The 20,515-nt window shown below is 36.7% G+C and overlaps 9 protein-coding genes and 1 non-coding gene across 10 annotated transcripts; 5 read left to right on the top strand and 5 right to left on the bottom strand.

Moving 5' to 3' along the window:
- Positions 1–1,021: 1,021 nt before the first annotated feature.
- NCAS0F03100 (sugar porter family MFS transporter) lies at positions 1,022–2,734 on the top strand (the record flags this gene model as incomplete). The annotated part of the gene is made up of 1 exon (XM_003677100.1): positions 1,022–2,734. The coding sequence occupies one exon, from the start codon at positions 1,022–1,024 to the stop codon at positions 2,732–2,734; it is 1,713 nt and encodes a 570-aa protein (XP_003677148.1).
- A 785-nt stretch (positions 2,735–3,519) lies between these two features.
- NCAS0Ftrna21S lies at positions 3,520–3,620 on the top strand. Its single transcript is given in 2 exon segments — positions 3,520–3,557; positions 3,575–3,620. It is a non-coding gene; the product is annotated as a tRNA-Ser (tRNA).
- A 493-nt stretch (positions 3,621–4,113) lies between these two features.
- On the top strand, positions 4,114–4,683 carry FCF1 (rRNA-processing protein FCF1; the record flags this gene model as incomplete). Its single annotated transcript, XM_003677099.1, has 1 exon — positions 4,114–4,683. One exon carries the CDS (start codon positions 4,114–4,116, stop codon positions 4,681–4,683), a length of 570 nt encoding a protein of 189 aa, XP_003677147.1.
- Positions 4,684–4,983: 300 nt separating this feature from the next.
- NCAS0F03080 (uncharacterized protein) lies at positions 4,984–7,068 on the top strand (the record flags this gene model as incomplete). The annotated part of the gene is made up of 1 exon (XM_003677098.1): positions 4,984–7,068. One exon carries the CDS (start codon positions 4,984–4,986, stop codon positions 7,066–7,068), a length of 2,085 nt encoding a protein of 694 aa, XP_003677146.1.
- A 196-nt stretch (positions 7,069–7,264) lies between these two features.
- MRPS28 (mitochondrial 37S ribosomal protein uS15m) lies at positions 7,265–8,050 on the bottom strand (the record flags this gene model as incomplete). The annotated part of the gene is made up of 1 exon (XM_003677097.1): positions 7,265–8,050. One exon carries the CDS (start codon positions 8,048–8,050, stop codon positions 7,265–7,267), a length of 786 nt encoding a protein of 261 aa, XP_003677145.1.
- Positions 8,051–8,579: 529 nt separating this feature from the next.
- Positions 8,580–9,569, bottom strand: MRX8 (translation initiation/elongation factor MRX8; the record flags this gene model as incomplete). Its single annotated transcript, XM_003677096.1, has 1 exon — positions 8,580–9,569. The coding sequence occupies one exon, from the start codon at positions 9,567–9,569 to the stop codon at positions 8,580–8,582; it is 990 nt and encodes a 329-aa protein (XP_003677144.1).
- A 193-nt stretch (positions 9,570–9,762) lies between these two features.
- Positions 9,763–14,133, bottom strand: SWR1 (chromatin-remodeling protein SWR1; the record flags this gene model as incomplete). The annotated part of the gene is made up of 1 exon (XM_003677095.1): positions 9,763–14,133. The coding sequence occupies one exon, from the start codon at positions 14,131–14,133 to the stop codon at positions 9,763–9,765; it is 4,371 nt and encodes a 1,456-aa protein (XP_003677143.1).
- Positions 14,134–14,465: 332 nt separating this feature from the next.
- IPI1 (Ipi1p) lies at positions 14,466–15,446 on the bottom strand (the record flags this gene model as incomplete). Its single annotated transcript, XM_003677094.1, has 1 exon — positions 14,466–15,446. One exon carries the CDS (start codon positions 15,444–15,446, stop codon positions 14,466–14,468), a length of 981 nt encoding a protein of 326 aa, XP_003677142.1.
- A 232-nt stretch (positions 15,447–15,678) lies between these two features.
- Positions 15,679–17,835, top strand: RQC1 (Rqc1p; the record flags this gene model as incomplete). The annotated part of the gene is made up of 1 exon (XM_003677093.1): positions 15,679–17,835. The coding sequence occupies one exon, from the start codon at positions 15,679–15,681 to the stop codon at positions 17,833–17,835; it is 2,157 nt and encodes a 718-aa protein (XP_003677141.1).
- Positions 17,836–18,280: 445 nt separating this feature from the next.
- Positions 18,281–20,140, bottom strand: NCAS0F03020 (STE domain-containing protein; the record flags this gene model as incomplete). The annotated part of the gene is made up of 1 exon (XM_003677092.1): positions 18,281–20,140. One exon carries the CDS (start codon positions 20,138–20,140, stop codon positions 18,281–18,283), a length of 1,860 nt encoding a protein of 619 aa, XP_003677140.1.
- Positions 20,141–20,515: the final 375 nt, after the last annotated feature.

Below are 20,515 nucleotides of genomic sequence, written 5' to 3'. Positions count from 1 at the left end.
TTGTGCGAACTTCTGATCCGGATAGCTCAACTTTTGACAATCGCGCGGAAGATACCTCCTCAATGCTCTGTGAAGAACTCGACCCCTTCTCCCCCGCAACTATTAAAAATTTATTCCGTTGAGAGATAAATCGGAATTAACCGAAATATACCAAGATATGGATGAATTTCCGAAGAGTTAAGGTTAATAATACATCGGTGTAAGTTTTTGCAAGTAATTCCGTGTTGGGAACGGTTCAAAAGATGACACCACATGTACGAGAAAAAAGGATTAATCCAAAGGAACGGAAAATTAGCTCAGAAACCCCTTCAATATTGGCTTGATGTCCTAAGAATTCCCAGTACAAGTGTTTCCAACATGCCACAGTCTAGCATATTTTTTTTAAATATGGGGGGTGAAAGTTTTTCCTTGAATTTCCTATTCGGGTACTTTGTCCTGACAAATGTCGCCGCCAAATGTTCAAAGGCTGTTGTGCGGGCGCGTCAGAGAAATGTCGTTCTGTAGTTTCTCCCGTGACCCAAACAGGAAAAAAGGAAAGCAGCAACTAGGACAAATGTTCCGCCGGCAACTCATTTGTCTCTCGAGAGCTCATCTGTCATTTGGGGCTCCGGGATCTTCTGAGAGGGCAAGCGTATACGTTTTAATGCCCCCGCTTCAATTACTTGTGGGGCCCCGTTGTTATACTGAAAACATCCCGTACAACTGGAAAAACACTACGTAGCACTTGCAGAAATGTTGCTGGCAAACGTCTCCTTCTTTCAACATTATTTGATTTGTCCTGCTTCAGTACTGAAACTTCTGTACAACGGTGTCAGGAATAACCACTATTATCGGATTTCAAAGAAAAATTTCAAACTTTACGTTTAGACATGGATCTTCAAACGAGAAAAATATATAAATAGGAATGAGAACCATCATATATTCAAAGTAGGTGTTCTCTTCCCATTACTTTCTCTATATTACAATTTAGAAAAACCATCAACAAAGTTCTTAGCATTCACAAGTCTAACAAACATTAAAAATGTCTGAACTTGCAGAACAAACTCCTATTGAACAAGAGACTCCAATCGAGTCTGCTACTCACTCTGTCATTTCCACTCCATCTAACAAAGCTGAAAGAGATGATGAAAAATATGGCTCTGACGACATTGACGCCGAAGTCAATCCAGAAGTCGTCGAAATTCCAAAGAGACCTGCCTCTGCTTATGTTACTGTCTCCATCATGTGTATTATGATCGCCTTTGGTGGTTTCGTTTTTGGTTGGGATACTGGTACCATTTCAGGTTTTGTCGCTCAAACTGATTTCTTAAGAAGATTCGGTCAAAAGCATCACAATGGTACTCATTATTTGTCCAAAGTCAGAATGGGTCTTATGGTTTCTATCTTTAACATTGGTTGTGCCTTCGGTGGTATTATCTTAGCCAAGAGTGGTGATATATATGGTCGTAAGATGGGTTTGATTATTGTTGTCTGCATTTACATTGTCGGTATCGTTATTCAAATCGCTTCTGTTAAGGCTTGGTACCAATACTTTATCGGTAGAATTATTTCCGGTCTAGGTGTTGGTGGTATTGCTGTCCTATCCCCAATGTTGATTTCTGAAGTTTCTCCAAAACATATGAGAGGTACTTTAGTCTCCTGTTATCAATTGATGATTACCGCTGGTATTTTCTTGGGTTACTGTACTAACTACGGTACTAAGAACTATTCTAACTCTGTCCAATGGAGAGTTCCATTAGGTTTATGTTTTGCATGGGCTCTATTTATGATTGGTGGTATGACTTTTGTCCCTGAATCTCCACGTTACTTGGTTGAAGTTGGTAAGATTGAAGAAGCCAAGAGATCCATTGCTCTTTCTAACAAAATTTCTGCTGACGATCCAGCTGTCTTAGCTGAAGTCGACAATGTTCAAGCTGGTGTCGAAGCTGAAAAATTAGCTGGTAACGCTTCCTGGGGTGAATTATTCCAAACCAAGAACAAGATTTTCCAACGTTTGGTTATGGGTTGTATGATTCAATGTTTGCAACAATTGACTGGTGATAACTATTTCTTCTACTATGGTACCATTGTTTTCAAATCTGTTGGTCTAGAAGATTCTTTCCAAACATCTATTGTTATTGGTGTCGTTAACTTCTTCTCCACTTTCTTCGCCTTGTATACTGTCGATAGATTCGGTCGTCGTAGATGTTTACTATGGGGTGCTGCTACTACTACCGTCTGTTTCGTCATTTATGCTTCTGTCGGTGTCACCAGATTATATCCAAACGGTAAAGATCAACCATCATCAAAGGGTGCTGGTAACTGTATGATTGTCTTTACTTGTTTCTACATTTTCTGTTTCGCTACCACCTGGGCTCCAATTCCATTTGTTATCAACTCTGAAACTTTCCCATTGAGAGTTAAGTCCAAGTGTATGTCTTTGGCTCAAGGTTGTAACTGGTTATGGGGTTTCTTAATTTCTTTCTTCACTCCATTTATCACTGGTGCCATTAACTTCTACTATGGTTATGTTTTCATGGGTTGTTTGTGTTTCTCTTTCTTCTACGTTTTCTTCTTCGTTCCAGAAACCAAGGGTTTAACTTTGGAAGAAGTCAACACTATGTGGGAAGAAGGTGTCTTACCATGGAAGTCTACTGAATGGGTCCCACCATCTAGAAGAGGTGCTGATTACAATGTGGATGGCTTAACTAAAGATGAAAAACCATTGTACAAGAGAATGTTCGGTAGGGCTTAAACTAATTCCTATTACTGATACTTTATAATAATACTAATAAATAAAAGCACTTTTAAATAATAATAGCAATAAATATGGCAAACATTTTTAAATATATCTCAGAAACACAATTTTTTCTATCTACCTCAAGAAACTACAAAGCCAATGCAAGTGTTTACCAAGAGTAATTTAGAGTTTTGAAAATTGGATTTCTGGCAAGCTAAACCTTTCAAATTGGCACTCGAGGTCACCTGAGGTCCATAAAAAAAGATAAACTTCTAATTATAATAACGATATAATCATGTAAATATGCATCTATTTGACAGGAGGAAAAAGGAAACATATATTGAATTAAAATAAACTGCAGGACCACATCTTATGGGTAGGATCCGAGCAGAAATGCCCCTCCCCGTCATAAGACAGAGGGGTAAGATGAATTATATTTTTTATATATGGAATAAAAACTTTTCCTTATTTACAAACCATCCATATTATTGCACGAAAATGTGTATTCTACACACTATAATGACAGGTACCATATAGTTCCAACATTCATGAAGTTCTAAAATTAGCTATTAACTTCATGATTTGCACGAAGATCCGTAACCGTCTATCGCCCGGTTAATTTCTTCACCTGTGGTACTGTCATTTCGACGATAATTATCTGCTAATGTTAACACCAGTTAATAGGGGGTATTAAGTATCTTATTGTTAAAGAATAGTGGTTGGGTACTACAATAATGGAGTTTTAAAAATAATAACCCATTCGTTAACACCTACACTGTTGAACAATAATTTCTAAGCTTGTCCCAGTGGCCGAGTGGTTAAGGCGATGCCCTGCTATTTCCAAGAAAAAGCAATTAGGCATTGGGTTTTACCTGCGCAGGTTCGAATCCTGTCTGTGACGCTTATTTTTTTGGAACATATAAAGTTATAGCCTGTTAGTACCTTCCTTGCGGGATTCTCAACAAGTCCTTTTTCAATATTAATATTTTCTATCAGTTGGTAAGCTTGGGTGGTTTTTAATTCATGAAGGAGATGGGACTACTGTTCAGGACGCTGTGCAAGATGATTTTCTCCATTGTCAGTCAAAATCTGGAGAACGAAAAGATAAAAATCGAGCTTTAATATTCTATTAAGATTCTTAGCAGATAACAGGTTTTGGGATATTATGAATGAACATAATTGGCAAACTCTACCTGTCATCATCCTCATTGCTGTTTTAACTTGATGGAACATTTTGGTCACGTGGTCGAAATCGTCACAAAAGTCACGGATGGATGTTCTTTTTGAAAAATTAAATTAATTTTATTAGTATGGAATGAAAAACTTACAATAGCCCATCTCATCTCACCTCACCTCATCTCAGTGGAATTAACATCAACACAAACACACATATAATGGGTAAGGCCAAGAAGACAAGAAAGTTTGGACTAGTAAAACGTACATTAAACGCAAAGAAGGACCAACGTTTAAAGGCCAACCAGGATAAACTGATAGAGAAGGACGATCCGGAACTCACGAGGAACGTCCCACAAGTATCCAGTGCTCTGTTCTTCCAATATAATGAAGCCATCAAACCTCCCTATCAAGTATTGATCGATACAAATTTTATCAATTTTTCCATTCAAAAGAAAATTGATTTGGTCAAGGGGATGATGGACTGTCTCTTAGCCAAATGTAATCCTTTGATTACAGACTGTGTTATGGCGGAACTGGAAAAATTGGGACCTAAGTATCGTATTGCCTTGAGACTTGCTCGTGATCCTAGAATAAAGAGGCTAAGTTGCTCTCACAAGGGGACATACGCGGATGACTGCATTGTTAATAGAGTGTTACAACATAAATGTTTCATCGTGGCTACAAATGATGCTGGGTTGAAGCAAAGAGTGAGAAAGATCCCAGGGATTCCATTAATGAGTGTTGGTGGACACTCATATGTCATTGAAAAATTACCAGACGTCTTCTGATTCCCATTCTATATAAAAACAGATATAGACATGTACATTATTCACATACCATATTAGATAGATAATATATCCTTCCACGTTATACGACTTCATTGTTTATATAACCTGTCTGTTCATCATTTTTAGTAAAGTTACATTCTCTCAGTTTCAGGAAAATAATTATTGAAATTTTAATTAAAAGGGAAATTCGACAACTGACTTGTTTAACATTCCTTACATCTAAACTTGAATCGCCAACGAGAATCTAGCATTACTAGTAGGTTCTCAAACCGGAACCAATACTACATCCAAAGACACAACATGTCTGCTCTTTTTTCCAAGACTTTATCGGAATTACATCAACATCCGATTCGAACCACCGGTATGGGGATCGGTAACACCCATAGAAGAATATCATTAGGATTCTTCCCACCAAATAAGAAAAACCCATTAGTGAAGAAGTATCGTAGGCGACCTGCCACTTCAGATCAAAGAAGTTTCCATTCATTAGCTGATGATTTTGGCAGTAGTGTTCATGAACCAAACCTTTATTTGGACCAAATTATGGAGGAAGAACCGGATTCCTATTACAATGATGAGGAAGATGGTGGTGAATTGAGTAGGACCATTTCTTTACCTTCAAGAGTATCAGAGACACCTGAATTATCTCCCTCAGATGTAGATTGGATCGTACAAGAGCATGGACGTCGATACTCTTCAGTTTATAACTCGGATGATAATGAGGATGACCCAAGTTTAGAGGCAAGCATTGAACAACCGAGAGGATTAGATTATGATGAATTTATACATAGAATACAGGAACAGAGACATGTTTATGACTCTATAATACATGTGGGACCTAAACCACGCAGACATTCATTTATCTCTATCAATAGTAGAGGTTCAGTTCCAACCATTTACCAAGAAGATATAGATTCTGCTGAATTTGACCGTCTAGCACATGAGGATGTCACTTTTAAATCGGAAGCAAAAGTGCTGGCATCTTATTCTTTCCCATTAATCTTCACATTCTTATTGGAACAAATATTCCCCATGGTATGTTCATTAACTGTTGGCCATTTGGGTAAAAATCAACTTGCCGCTGTATCCTTGGCATCAATGACATCAAACATTACGTTAGCCGTATTTGAAGGAATTGCAACAAGTTTGGATACTTTGTGCCCACAAGCATATGGATCAGGTCGTTATTTTAGCGTTGGTATCCACTTACAACGATGCATTGCATTTTCTTTGGTCATTTTTATCCCATTTGCATTCTTCTGGTATTATTCAGAACCTATCCTGTATCTTGTGGTTCCAGAGAAGGAATTAATTCACTTAACTTCACAATTTCTCAAAGTTCTAATCCTAGGTGCTCCTGCTTACATTTTCTTTGAAAATTTGAAAAGGTATTTACAAGCACAAGGGATATTTGACGCTGGTATTTATGTGCTAGCTATTTGTGCTCCAACAAATATACTTGTTAGCTACACGTTGGTTTGGAATAAATACATCGGTATTGGATTTATTGGATCTGCGGTAGCCGTTGTGCTCAATTTTTGGTTGATGTTTTTCCTATTATTGTTTTATACAATAAAGTTCGAAGGTGGGAAATGCTGGGGTGGATTTTCCCGTAAGGCCTTGACACATTGGAAAGATTTGGGTCATTTAGCATTATCAGGTATCATTATGCTGGAAGCTGAAGAACTGTCCTATGAATTGCTAACCTTGTTCAGTGCATATTTTGGTGCTAGTTATTTAGCTGCCCAATCTGCCGTCTCTACTATGGCTGCATTATTGTACATGGTCCCATTCGCAATCGGTATATCAACATCAACAAGAATAGCTAATTTCATAGGGGCGAGGAGAACAGATTGTGCACATATATCATCTAAGGTTGGATTAACATTTTCATTTGGTGCTGGATTAATCAATTGTTCTTTGTTAATATTGGGACGTCACTTTATTGCCAATATATTTTCTAAGGATGAAGAAGTGAAAACCCTTATAAGTAATTTGCTACCATTGGTTGGGATAGTTCAAAACTTTGACTCTTTAAATGCAGTGGCAGGTTCCTGTCTTAGAGGTCAAGGTATGCAATCATTAGGTAGCATTGTAAATCTGCTCTCCTACTACCTTTTCGGGATCCCATTAGCGTTAATCTTAAGTTGGCATTTTGATATGAAATTAAATGGGTTATGGGTTGGTATTGGTTCTGCAATGCTATTGATTGGATTGATCGAATCGTACTATGTTTTATTCCCCAATTGGAATGCGATTATGAATTACGCAGACATGTTAAAGGAAACTGAAGATGATGAGTCAGATGACGAAGAGTATTTTACAGATTCAGATTCGGATTTAAATGGCAATGAGAACGAACGCTCTCCTTTATTACCAATGTAACATTAAACAATATTCTACAAATAAGTTTAAATATTCGTATACATTTTTTTTCAACATCAAACCTATTTTATATTACCTTGAGAGACAGCCACTCCTCCCACCACAGTTGAATATAAAAAATTTATTATTTAAAATATATACGTAGCTTATTTACAAGTATATTCATACTCTCCGGTAACACCAAAAGTTTTGTCATTCAAAGCATTGTCCTATCTTCAAAGAATTTATAGTCTCGCATATACTGTCTATCCATATTAAATTCTTCCATCACAGCAGAATCTGTGAGACCTAACTTCTGAATTGCCCAATAATATCTTTCTGCATTATCTCTCTTTAGGTATTTCAAAATACTTTGCCTCTGTTGAACCAGCATTCGCAATTTCCTTTCATTGGCAAAATCTTTCTTATGATCTTGTAGATGCTTTGCCATATTGTGAATACGAACGGTCATACATGCAGCCTGTACTTCACTTGATCCTGTATCACCAGGGAACCGTTGAAATTCTTTAAGGGCTAAATTCAATGCTAACTTCATAGATGTCTTATTATTCGCATTTCTCATACTCAGTATTCTCAACACGATATCTCTTTTATCCTGTAAAGTCTCGGCATCATCAAGTTCAAGGAGGGCAGAGTTTAAACCCGATGACTCAATTTGCTCAGTCTTTGTAGACTCCACAGCTGCTAAAAATTTTTCCACTTCGTCAATATCATAACCAGATGATAGGACTAATGGTTCCTTTAGTTCTGCCAAAATACGCACTATGAACGGCGTATCCTTCTTCCCAAATACCGGATCCACTTTTTCTAAGGAATTTTGTATAGATTCTTGCTTCTCTATATTCAATTGTTTCCTTTTCTGAGCCTTTAAAAACTTGGCAGCCCTTCCACTATTTGCTTTAGCAGTCGTTGTAAATGTCCTCCTTAAAGCAGAAGAGACAATTGCATTCGATGCAATATTTCGGGTGATATGGCCTAGCATTGTGAGATGACGCTTTGAATGTTTGATGCTATTCAATTCTCCCCTTGCTACTTGTAAGCTCTTCCGAAGCTAATAAGTACTATTCTATCGATTTAAAGGAATTCGGAAATAAAAAATTGCGTTACCCGCAGATCTTGATGTTAACGACGTCGCAAAAAGTCTACAAGTAACGTTGCTTTCTGTCTTAGTATACTCATATAAACTCCATGATTTTGAGTTAAATAGAATTTTTAGCTGTGGTTATGCTGGATCATTTTTTTTTTTTGTTTCGTTTATTAACCTACCAAATTTAAAAGCAATGCAATGTTTAATCAATGGAACGCCGCTATTAGTTTAAGCGTGTTTGAAAGTACGTCGTTACAGGAGGCATATACAGGTGCATTTATCGCTAGTCGGGGGACCCGATTGGGAGATATTAAGATTTTGTTGGCAATATAGTATCGTCTGAAATCAAATTCAAATATTTATTCAGTTATGCATCTTTTATATATACATGAGTCTCTTTTAGTTACAAATAACCAATAATAAATCAGTTGACCTTCTTTTTGGTTGGTTTTACAAGGGGATTTAAAGAACAACTCTGGAATAATGAAAACCTTAGTCTATCAATACCATACCGTTTCGAACATGTTTTCGTAATAGCTGAATTGACAAAGATCAGTTGCGGTAGGGTTGGATAATTGAGTATCCCACTAGCTGTGACCATTTCTTTAAAATTCGTCAAATTTCTGACTCTATCCATCTTGGTAAATACAATTTCAAATGGGATACCGTTCTCCCTCATAAACTCGATAATTCCAAGATCAAGATCACTAAACCCCTTATCACCTGGAATTAAAAGGTAACTTCTTTTCAATTCTTTTCTCTCCCTAAGATATTCCATGGTTACGTCACCTTGTTTGGCACTACTATTGAAACCATAGCCAGGTGAGTCTATCAACCTGAATCGATTTCCAATATTAAAACAATTCAAAGTCTTTGTAAAACCTGCCTTGGATGACATTTTCGCTGACTTCTCCAAAGTTGCATGTTGAAACACCGTCGTAATATTATTCAACAGTGTCGACTTACCTGCATTCGTTCGACCAAGAAATATAACCTCAGGCAGTTCGTTCACTAATTCAAAAGGCACATAAGTCTTTCCAGGAAACCTCTTGGTCACTTTATCGCTCTCTTGCCCCCTATACTTGTCTTTCAACCATTCACTCGGTATATCCGCAAAGGATGCCACGCTCCATTCATAAGTAACATCTGCTATGTTGAAATAATGGTTTATGGGGTTCAACTGAGAAATGGTGGGTGCAGAATAATGTTCGTTATATTGGTCATTAAACTTTGCCCATTCTGGTTCCTGAGTTGATTTGAATCTATGTGGTTTTAAAATTTTGGTCGGTTTCTGAGTCTTTTTCGGTATTATCATCTTTGCGTCTGTGGGAAAGGAGTTCTTAGTTTGCAATATTATACTCTTTGCGAGAGATACGCTATTTCGTACTTGTATAGATGTAGGGAATCCCCTCATTGAAAGAGAAATCTTCGTTTGGGGAGCTTTATTTGACTAATAGTAGTTACTTTCAGAGATGGAAGTTTTAAAGGTTGGGATGGATTTTAGATAGCGCTTAAAAACGAGTTTAATATATTTATGAATAAAGTTACAACCTGAATACTATATACAGTGTCTATATATTATGCTTTTATTTATAATGTCTTTAATGCTAGTAATAATTCCCATTGGCAATATACCTGATCATGTATTCTTCAACGTGGCCGGTACCTTCGTACTCATCCTCGAGCTCTTCTATCTTATCTTCATGTGAGTTCAATTTTGTTGGGTCTTCAGTGAAATCTTCATCATCAACCTCAACCTCTCTCAATGCTTGATTTGCTGCCTTCACATCATCTTCATCTTCTGCTTGGGCCAAAAGTTTCTCCAGATGACGAGGGTCTTTAGTAATATTGGGATCATCCAATAATAATGGACCTTCAGTTTCCTTAGCACCATCGTTGTCTTCAGACCCCAAAAGGTCACGAACAGACAGTTTGGTAAAATAGTCAGTAGTGAAATCCCCCTTTTGGATAACAACATTATCTAATTGTCTTTTTTGGTTTGCTTTCTTAAGAATGTTGCTTTCAATAGTATGTTCACTGACAAATCTATATATATGCACGTCACGAGTTTGCCCAATTCTATGACAACGATCCTGACATTGTTTATCCATAGCTGGGTTCCAATCGGAATCATAAAATATGACGGTATCAGCACCAGTTAAATTGATACCCAAACCACCAGACCTACTTGATAAAATGAATACCGTAACCCTTGGGTCATTATTAAATCTTTCCGTCAAAATTTGACGATCTTCCACCTTAGTAGCACCATCCAATCTCATATAAATATACCCGTGATAATTAAGAAATCTTTCTAAAACATCTAAAACTTTTGTCATTTGAGTAAAAATTAGAGCTCTGTGGCCATTGTCTTTCAAATCCTGCAATAGTTTCGCAAGTTTCTGCAGTTTACCACAATCATATTGTAATAAGGACTTATCTGGGAATGCTATCGTCAATTTAGTTTGTAGTTGGTGAAATGGGTTATCTACCTCATGCAGTTCTTGGATTAATGTAGATTTTGCTGCTTGATCAAGCAAGCTGTCATCATTCAAACCCAATGTTAAATATCTCATATCCAAAGTGACGGCACCCGGCGTAATAACTGCATATTTTTCGATTATATCTTTCCCCAAAAGAAAACGTGTCTGTAAAGGTGTAATGAAATTATCCAGTAATTGTGACTTTGTTTCATCTTTGGTGTCATAGATATTCAATAACTTTATCAAATTACTGCCATATATTGGCTTTGTGTCAGCTCGTAGGGTATTAATATACTTGAAAAATTCTAACGATTCAATGGCTTGCTCTATTTTTTCTCTATTGAAGTATTTATAAAACGCAGAAGCATCCTGGAAATTAAAGTTAGAATGAAGTTCTTCGGATTTTGTTTGTTTTTGAAGGCAAGATATCGCGTTTGTAAATTCATCGAGACATTTTAGTTTCGAAATGGTCTCTGCCGTATTTGTCGTTAACAGTTCATCATTCCCGTTAAATATCAAGTTTAGATTTTTTAGATCAATGGCAGCCAAGCTACCATTCTTTGATAACATTTTATGAACGAATCTATTTGTATCCGTATAATAGCTGGGGACAGAAGATCCGATTTCTAATGATGTCAAAATAGGTCGCATTTCAAATAAATCAGGGTGATTACAAACCTTTCTGAGTTGCATCAGACAGTTCACGATGGACATGAAATTACCCGATGCCAAAGTTGCCTTTGTTTGAGATCTTGACATAAAATCGTCATATAAAAATCTTTGTCTTTTTGATAGTCGACAATAGACAATATGTTCATATTTGGCGGGCATTTGTTTTTCGACATCCGCTTTTAATCTTCTCAATAAATAAGGTCTTAACACCTGATGTAACTTCGAAACAGTCTTTTTAGTTTCAGCATCTTGCTGGTAGCCAGCACCAGTCTCAATAAGTTTATCTACAGGTCGGCCGAACCACTGTTGGAAGGCATCCAAATCTGCAAAACCAGAAACTTTCTTACCATCTATAACAGTTTGTGGCATCAAGAAATACAATAATGACCATAATTCTGCTAGATTATTTTGAAGAGGAGTACCTGTCACCAGTAATCTTCTTCTAGTATTAAAATTCAAAAGGGCCTGCCATCTGGTTGATCTAAAATTTTTGATATTATGTGCTTCATCTAATACCATATATTGCCATTTTTTTCTCTTAAACGAATGTTGGTCTTGAACAACAAGTTGATACGATACAATACAAACATGAAATGCATCTGGTTTATTCCAACCTTTCCGCTTTTCCTTACGTTGCTGAGGAGAACCATAATATGTCAACACTTTCAAACCTGGGCAGAATCTTTTAAATTCCATTTCCCAATTTAGCAAGACAGAAGTTGGTACAACAATCAAATGTGGTCCCCAATTCTGCTTTTCACACGCTAAATAGGCTAATAAAGAGATCGTTTGAATTGTTTTCCCAAGACCCATTTCATCAGCTAGGATACCGTTCGTATTATTATTGAATAGTGATGCAAGCCAGTTTAAACCTTGCTTTTGATATGTTCTTAAAGTACCCCTTAACAATGAGGGAACAGGAACATCAACCACAGACAACTGCTGCTCGTTTGGAACTACCTGCTCTGAATTTTCAGCTCCAGCTTCATTTGGAAGAAGTTCTCCCTTATCAGGAGTTTCTGATGCTGGAGTTATACTTTCTGGTTCACTCATTACAAAATCATCTGAGTCTTCCATATCACTGGTAATCTCATTTGTAGCAAAAAGAGAAGTCAAATCAGCCGGATTTTCGGTGGATTCAACCTCATCATCCGATACATCCTCAGAAGTAGATTCGTCGGTGGTTACTGGATCCAATGAGCTTGTATCAGATTCATCTAATACAAAATCTTTTTCATTAACGGTAGCTGACGTCAGTTCATCATTTTTATTCTGATCTATGGTATTTGCTTCCAATGAATTGTATTTCTTTTTCAATTCTTCGATTGAAAGAGATTCGTCATTAATTTCCGAGGTTGACAATTGATCAGCTGTATTTGAGGTTTCACTCTCATTTTCCGAGGATGATGATAACATGTCATCATCACTATCCATATTTTCATCGGAGGTTAACCCTTCGCCGTTTGTCACCGATCCGTCTTTATTTTGGTTCAACTGTGCACCTAATAATTGAGTACTCTTTTCCAACATCTTCGATAGATGTTCTTTCCCCTGAATTCTTTTCAATTGATCCTCTTCATCCCTTTTTAAAACTCTAAACGCTTTTTCTGCCATGTTCCACCTTTTTTTCACTGCTTGCATTGCAGTTCTAGCTAATAATTTCCTATGTCGTTCCTCTTCTTTCAATTTTCTCTCATCTGCACCAGCAAGGTGTTTAAAGTGTTGTTCAACCATCAAAGAGACCTTTTTTGCTCTTGCAATTCTTGCTCTTTTCCCACTAGCAAATAACTTACTCATATAAATGCCATGGTTAATCAAGTATTCTCTATGGACGCTTAAATTTTGTTCTTTATAATGATAAGAAATCGGATCGGGCTTATTTACTTGAATCAGTCTTGCTTCCTTTGTCGTCATGGGTTGTAAGGAATCTGTCTCTTTATCGAAAACGAGAGCTCCACTTCTCAAACCTCTCTTTATCTTCAATACGATTTCCCTTTGTTCCGCCAAATAATGTTCATACTCTGGAATGGTCATATCTTCTTCTAAGGATTTAAATGAGTTTAAATAATCAGAGAGGGACTTATATTTGGAATTGTGTACTTGTAAAGGGTTAGTGATCGTTTGTCTTGGGGGATGAAGTGTCAAATTAAGACGTGGTTGTTTCTTCCTCCTACCTGGTTTAGCTTTGAAATCGTCTTCGTCCGAGGTTGTGAAATAAAAGTCGTCCTCTTCTTCACCGTCATATTGCAAATTGTTTGCATCAGTTGAATATATTTCTGGACCATTTTCTTTCTCCTGGGGCAGTTCTTCTGTCTTCATCTTGATGTATGACCTTTTTGCTTTTGGAGCTTTAATCTTCACTTTTGCATTTAATACGGATTCTTTCTTCACTTTTGGCATCATACGGGGTTCCTTATTCTTTGAAACCTGTGATGATTCCGTTAACTCGTTATATCTCCTCTGAACCAATGGCTGGATCATCTCTAGTTTTGATTCGAAGGACATTTCAGTTGCATCAGCATCAGTGGTGACGTTATTTATGGTTGTCGTTCTCAATTGTCGTCTTCGTATCTTTTCGTTTAATTTAATGTTATTATTTTCGGTTGGAGCATCCAGTGTTAACTTGTTCTCCTTAATAAATTTAGAATATGCTTCAGATTCATTTGCATAGGTTGGATCAAATTCGAATAATGAGACAAACTCCTTCAAATGATACAGTTCATTCGTCAACAGATCATATTGAAACTTCAACTCTGCCACTTTTTCGTCCCTTTCCAATTGGCTGACTTTCTTATTCGGGTTTCCACTGGTTTGTCTTGTCATATATCTTTAAGTGATGGGTATGGAATGCATAAATTCTTTTCCAAACTCAGATTGCAATGACAGAATAATGGTATCGACGTAAAGCTTGGAGTCTACAGAGGGCAGTATGCTTATTTTGAAGACGTTAGGACGACAAATAAGTGTTACTTGGAATGGAAATGGTCGTGATCTATGGTTTGGAGATAAATATAAGGAACCACATTTGCTTTCTTGTTGACGGCCGCGAAAGTTTGCCACCGAAAATCCCAAACAAAAGCGGCCGTCAATGACGATGGCGGTTTATTGTTGTAAATAATAAATATATTATATCTTATTGTATTGGTTTATACTATTCATGTACATATGGTGGAGACCAATTGCTTGATGTTGTTTGCGCTTCTACCACACTCACCACCATCCTTCACTAGAAGATCCAGTTCCTTGTCTAACGTATCGGCGTATTGACTCTTGAATATCTGTTGGCGAGTCTCAATATCCTGTGCTGCCAAAGACCCCATTTGTTGGGTAGTTGTGACATTCGAGTCCTTGTTCTTCAATACCCTGGCAAACAACTTCAAGTAATCGTATGGTTGAGGATAATTTGGAATCAGATGTTGGTTTGAGGCCTCTTCGTTTTCTTCATCGTTGGATTCTAGCTCTGGCTCCACACAACCGCCTTTGATTAACTGGTAGAGAGCATCCAAATGAATCTTCAAGTTCTTGGCATCTCGTTTCTTAGTCTGGACTGCACCTGCTGCCTGGTTATGTCCAATAGAGCCCCACCCTAAGACACAGAACACATCATTAAGAAGCTTCACCCACGCTTGTCTAATCAATTCATCCTGACATATTTCTAGTAAACAGAGTAAAAATTTGGTAGAATCATTTTGAATCTGTGGAACAATATGGGTTGTAGCCATATTAATATACAGCACAAACACTTTACAATGTAGTCTTAACACTTGCGCATCCCACTTCCCAATTTCTTTAATCAATTCTACAAGTTGCTCTCTAACTACTCTCGAGTCGTCACATATCAGAGGTATACACTGTGTTAATAACGGGCTCATTAATTTAGAGTGGATAATCTTGGGAATGGCTTTTTGAAAGTTCTGAAGAGTCTCCTTTCGTACAGTAACATTATGATGCTTTAACAGCGAAAGCTTCTTTGACAGATCATGGTCATGTTCTAGATGTTGATTCTTAATCGAAATCGTTCGAGAAACGAAAGATGTGTCTGTAAGATTAGATGCCTTAGGCTTGGTTTTACCGACTTTTAATTTCCTTTTAAGGAAATCTTGCTTCTTTTGCTTTTGCTTTCTTGATTTAGTCATTTTGATATAAACTCTTTTGTCTCTTAACTGCAATACCTTGTCTTTCTGTACTCCTTTTGCAGTTGAGATGAGATGAGATGAGATGAAATATTAATTTTCCAACTTTTTTCGCTACTGTAAAATTCTCTCGGGTGATGAATCAAAAAGGCTGTCTAGTATTTCCATTGAGGTCCTTACAAAGTGTTTTCAACATAGCAGTTCAAGGAACAGCCAGCCATTAAAAACATCCATAATGAGTTCTAGAGCATTGAGAAAGCTGCAGAATGATGAAGAGCTGCTTGAATCCTTGCTAACTTCCTCACTTAATAATAGTCATGCAAATTCGTCTACTGACGTGAAGAAGACTCCGAAACCTCAAGTTAATTTGTTTGCCTTAATGAATGATGATAGCGATACTGTGGAGTCCGATGCAAGTAATTCAGAAGATAATAACAGTGTCAAGGAAGTACAAGCTGAGAAAGTTATACTTCCAACTAAAACACAGAAAAAGAAAAAGCAAAAACAAAAGAAGAATAAAAAGACCAATAAGAAGATAAATAACCTTTCTGAAGATGTTGATAACAATAACGAGGAATTTGATAAAATACTACAGAAATTTCAAAAGGAAAATGTGATTAAGCAAGGGAAGCTAGCTATGGCGTCTGGATCCAATGACGATTTTGATGAAGAATTCTTCACAGCGTCTGAAACTGAAGATAACGATAATTTAGAATCAATTCAAATTAGTGCTATAATTAAGAATGATATTAGATTAGATACGGCATTCTCAAAATTCCCAATTTCATCATTGAATCACAGCACTGGATTTTTTAATAACGATTTCAAATTGTTGGATCCTCATTCCGAATTTAAACTATTATTTGATGACATATCTGCAGAGTCGTTAGAAGATATTGATAAAATGGCATCTACATCAATCTCTCCGCAACAATTAAAACAAATTCAACGTATGAAACGGCTAGTTAGAAACTGGAGTGGAAAAGATCATAGAAACGTACCCAATGGACCAGGTACGAGTATCCACCGTTTACAATTCACGAAGATTAGGAATGATTGGATCCCGTCTCAAAGGGGAGAATTATCAATGAAATCCCTAAATATTGAAGAATTGACGAATTGGCAATTATGGCAGAGGCCTACCGATTGGAAGGATGTGATAACAGAAGATGTAAAGAAATGGAAGAAAACCATAACTTTCTTCAAATTTGAACCTCTGGTTGAAGATACGAATAGGAAAGCAATGACAGAATTTTACCTGAGTGTGGTATTGCATCCAGATCATGAAGCTTTAATTAACTTAATCGCTTCAAAATTTCCATATTTTGTTCCTGGTTTACTGCAAGTAGCTTTAATCACCATTAGACAAGGCGATAAATCTAATACAAATGGATTACTTCAGAGGGCATTATTTGTTTTTGATAGAGCCTTAAGAAACAATGTCAAGTTTGACGGTATTTCTTGTCAGTTGCCTTACGTTCACTTCTATAACAGACAGTTTTATTTAACTATCTTTAGATACATTTTGGCATTAGCTCAAAGAGGTGCTGTTGGTACTGCTGGCGAATGGTGTAAAGTGTTATGGTCGTTAAGCCCTTTAGAAGATCCTCTAGGTTGTAGATACTTTATGGATCATTATCTATTGATGAATAATGACTATCAATATTTAATTAAACTTTCAAAGAGCCCATTAATCAATACATACAAACAATGGTATACTTTGGGACTTTCGTTGGGTATCGTATTGAGTTATTTGCGAATTGAAGAGGTTGGATTAGCTCGTAAGGAATTACTGAAGTGTTTTAACCATCATCCACTTGAATTGGTTCAAATATTTACTGAAAAGTTACTTGGAGATTCATCTTTAGTGGATAGACGCCTAAAGCTAGAAGATAGTCATAGGACCGAGAAACTGGAATTGAAAGCATACCTTGCAAGATTCCCAATCATATGGAAGAATAGTGCTGACATCTCCTTCTTACATTCTGAAATTAAGAATATCTTAGAGGATTGTCAACTCGGTAAAATAGAATTTCCATCAATGGACGTTGATACATCTGAAGAAGAAGTAAATCCATTCTTCATAGAGGGAATTCCTATTAATCTATTAAGATTTGCTATTCTATCAGAGGAGTCATCGATAATGGCTGCCATTCCATCCTCCATTTGGTCGGATTACGATGTTTTTGAATTTGATGTCTTACCTCCTCAACCAACAACTAAAGAATCTATCGATAGTTTGGAATCCGTGAAGAGTTTTATTAACGAAAATGAATTGGTAATGTCTCAGGCCGCAATGATGCAAGACGAGGATATGTTAAATCAAATCAGACAGCTTTCGCTTCAACAATACATACAACAAAATGAGACCGAGAATGGTGGTATAGAATAATATTTGATACTATATAGGTGGTATTTGAGTATATTCTTTCAAGCTGTATTCTTCACCTGAGGATAATACTGTAGCTGAATTCTAAAAGATGTCAATACTATAATGTTACAGTCTTCCTGAGTCTACTCAAATTAATTGATTATGTGATTTATTAAGATAGTCAATCCGAAAGTTTTTTGGAGATTTTTTACTTACATATCGAAAGAGCTTGTTATATATTTATAGTAAAAATAAAATTCACAGCTACATTTCTCTCCCTCTCAATTACTTTCCCAATTCCGCTTACCGAATATCACATAGAAACACGAACCCTTTCTGCCTTCTTTATTGCTCGATGATGAATAAAAATGTCCAGTTCATAAATCTAAAAAGGGAGCAAAGATTGAATCAGTTTATTAAACAATATAAAACATTATAAAACATTATAAAACATTATTAAACATCATTAAATATTATCAGAGTCATTTATATTATCCATAAGTTCTGTATCTTTATTTATAACATCCAGCGTCGTTCTGTTAAATTTGCGAGTTGATTTAGTAATTTCTTCCCGAGAATGCTTTGCTATTTTATTTGCATTAATGAATTTTACTTTGGTACTAGATTTAGGCGGTCTTCTTTGCAATGGTGCTCTTCCTAGTTGCAGTTTACCGCTTGGAAATGACGGGTGGAACTTCCCTGTTGCTGATTGAGGCCAGGGTGTTCTTATTAAGTAAGAGCTACCAAGATTGGCGCTCATATTAGGGGTATACTGGCTAGGCATGTAACCGTTCGGTACAATTATGGATTGGGGAGCAATTGCTGGCCAGTTTGCATTTGTCTGTTGTGAATATGAATAGTCATTTGGAAAGATATTATTTAAAGGAGAAAACCCTTCAAAGCCATAATTAGGTTGCTCGACCATTTGCGGTAAAAAGTCTGATGGGTTGCTGCCATATGATGATGGCAACGGATTATACGATGACTGTCCTTTCCAAACTGGATAATCTTGTTTATATGCTTCTTGAGATCGATAATATGCCTCAATGTTTTCTTGCATATAATGATCATTATTCTTTCCTGTCTTCGCAAAGTTTTGGTAGGCACTATTTTTCGCACTTTGAATGGTTTCTGTCTTACCGTTATTTGAGATCTCGATAGTTTGTCGCCTATTCTTAGCCTTTTGTCTTGAGGGCTCCAAATTCGTCTTTGAATTAGATGGTTCTGGGAATATAAAGGGAGTCGGTGGTTGGAAAGGAATCCCACTTGATGGCATTACGTACTGGTTTGCGAAATTCATGTAAGGTTCAAAATATCCATCCGTTTGTTGCATCAAAGTTGGAAAAGTGCTTGATAAAAGTGGTGCTTCGTAACTTTCTATATCGTTTTCTGGATACTCAATTGAGATTGGAAAAGTATCCAGGTGTATGTCATTCGTTAATGGTTTTATGTTTGCATCACTTATTACACCTGGGGCGGGATTTAGATTTACTGGTTTAACGACAAGATTCTCTGGAGTAAAAGTAGATGTTACATATGGTGTGACATCCTTACCTTCCTCATTAGCCATTTCTACCTTCTGTATCTCAGTATTCTCTTGTTTAATTACCTTACTTCCTATCGATGGCTTCTTATCATTTCGTGTCGTTCCTAAATCTGCAGAAAGAATTATTGTTTCTCTCTGTGATTTTATGTGCGTCAATAACTGATCATACAGTTGTTTCCCATGGAAGCGATCATAATTAAAGGATAGAGCAGGTTCGTGTATAGCTTTTGTTGTGGTTGGTTGATGTTGAGCCTCTCGTTTTAAATCTCTCTCGAGAGCATCAACGAAAAGTTTATCATGCGGCACACTAAACCAGAAAAACACTTTCTGTTTCTTTTGAGTCTTTAAACACATATTTCTAAATAAAAATGCCAAGAATTTAGATTTTGGTTGTTCTAAAGTGGCATCAACCCCACATTTAAGGTTCCTTAGATCCGAAAATATACCTTCTTCAAACTTTTTCTTTTGGGTAATTGCTCTTCCAAATTTCTCCATTCGGTACATGCAAGCCTTGACAATATCAGTCCCTGTAATATAGTAAAGATTACTCCAAAAGACACACGATATGAACCCTTGATTATTGTCTAAATAGTACCTTCTAATGATTTGATTTTCTTGCCAATTGACTGGGGCAGTAGTCAAAAAGAACTTCAGATCTTCAATAAAATCTAAAGATTCTTGTACTTCCTCAGCAGTTCGGATATTCTCCTGTTCATACTCATCGTCAAAACTAGTCTTTATGATTTCTTGTGTTCTGTTTGAAGACAGCTGAACCTTCATCTTAACGACTATCAATTGGTACTGCAGCAATTCCGTAAACCCTTTGGTACTGACGGTGAAGTCGTCTTCAAACTGTTTTTAACCAGTTTCCAATGTATTTTAAATGAATTCATACCAGTTTAAAACTGTTTTGTCAAGTTTCAGCATTCTTCGCAACAATGGACCCTGTTTCATAGTTCTCCATGTTTCATCTTGAAACTGTCGGTGATATTCGCCAATATCTCGGATTCTGGCTCGAGCGTGAAAATCATCAACACAGTGACAGACATATCCGGACAATCTATACAAAATGACGCTATTCGTCTTGAACATCAAATAGCTCATAACATGCTTGGTAAATCCTTGATTATCATAGGTAATGTTATATAAAAACGT

This window comes from Naumovozyma castellii, chromosome 6, assembly GCF_000237345.1.
Source record: "Naumovozyma castellii chromosome 6, complete genome".
Taxonomy (NCBI): domain Eukaryota; kingdom Fungi; phylum Ascomycota; class Saccharomycetes; order Saccharomycetales; family Saccharomycetaceae; genus Naumovozyma; species Naumovozyma castellii.
This window is presented reverse-complemented; position numbering and strand designations above follow the sequence as displayed.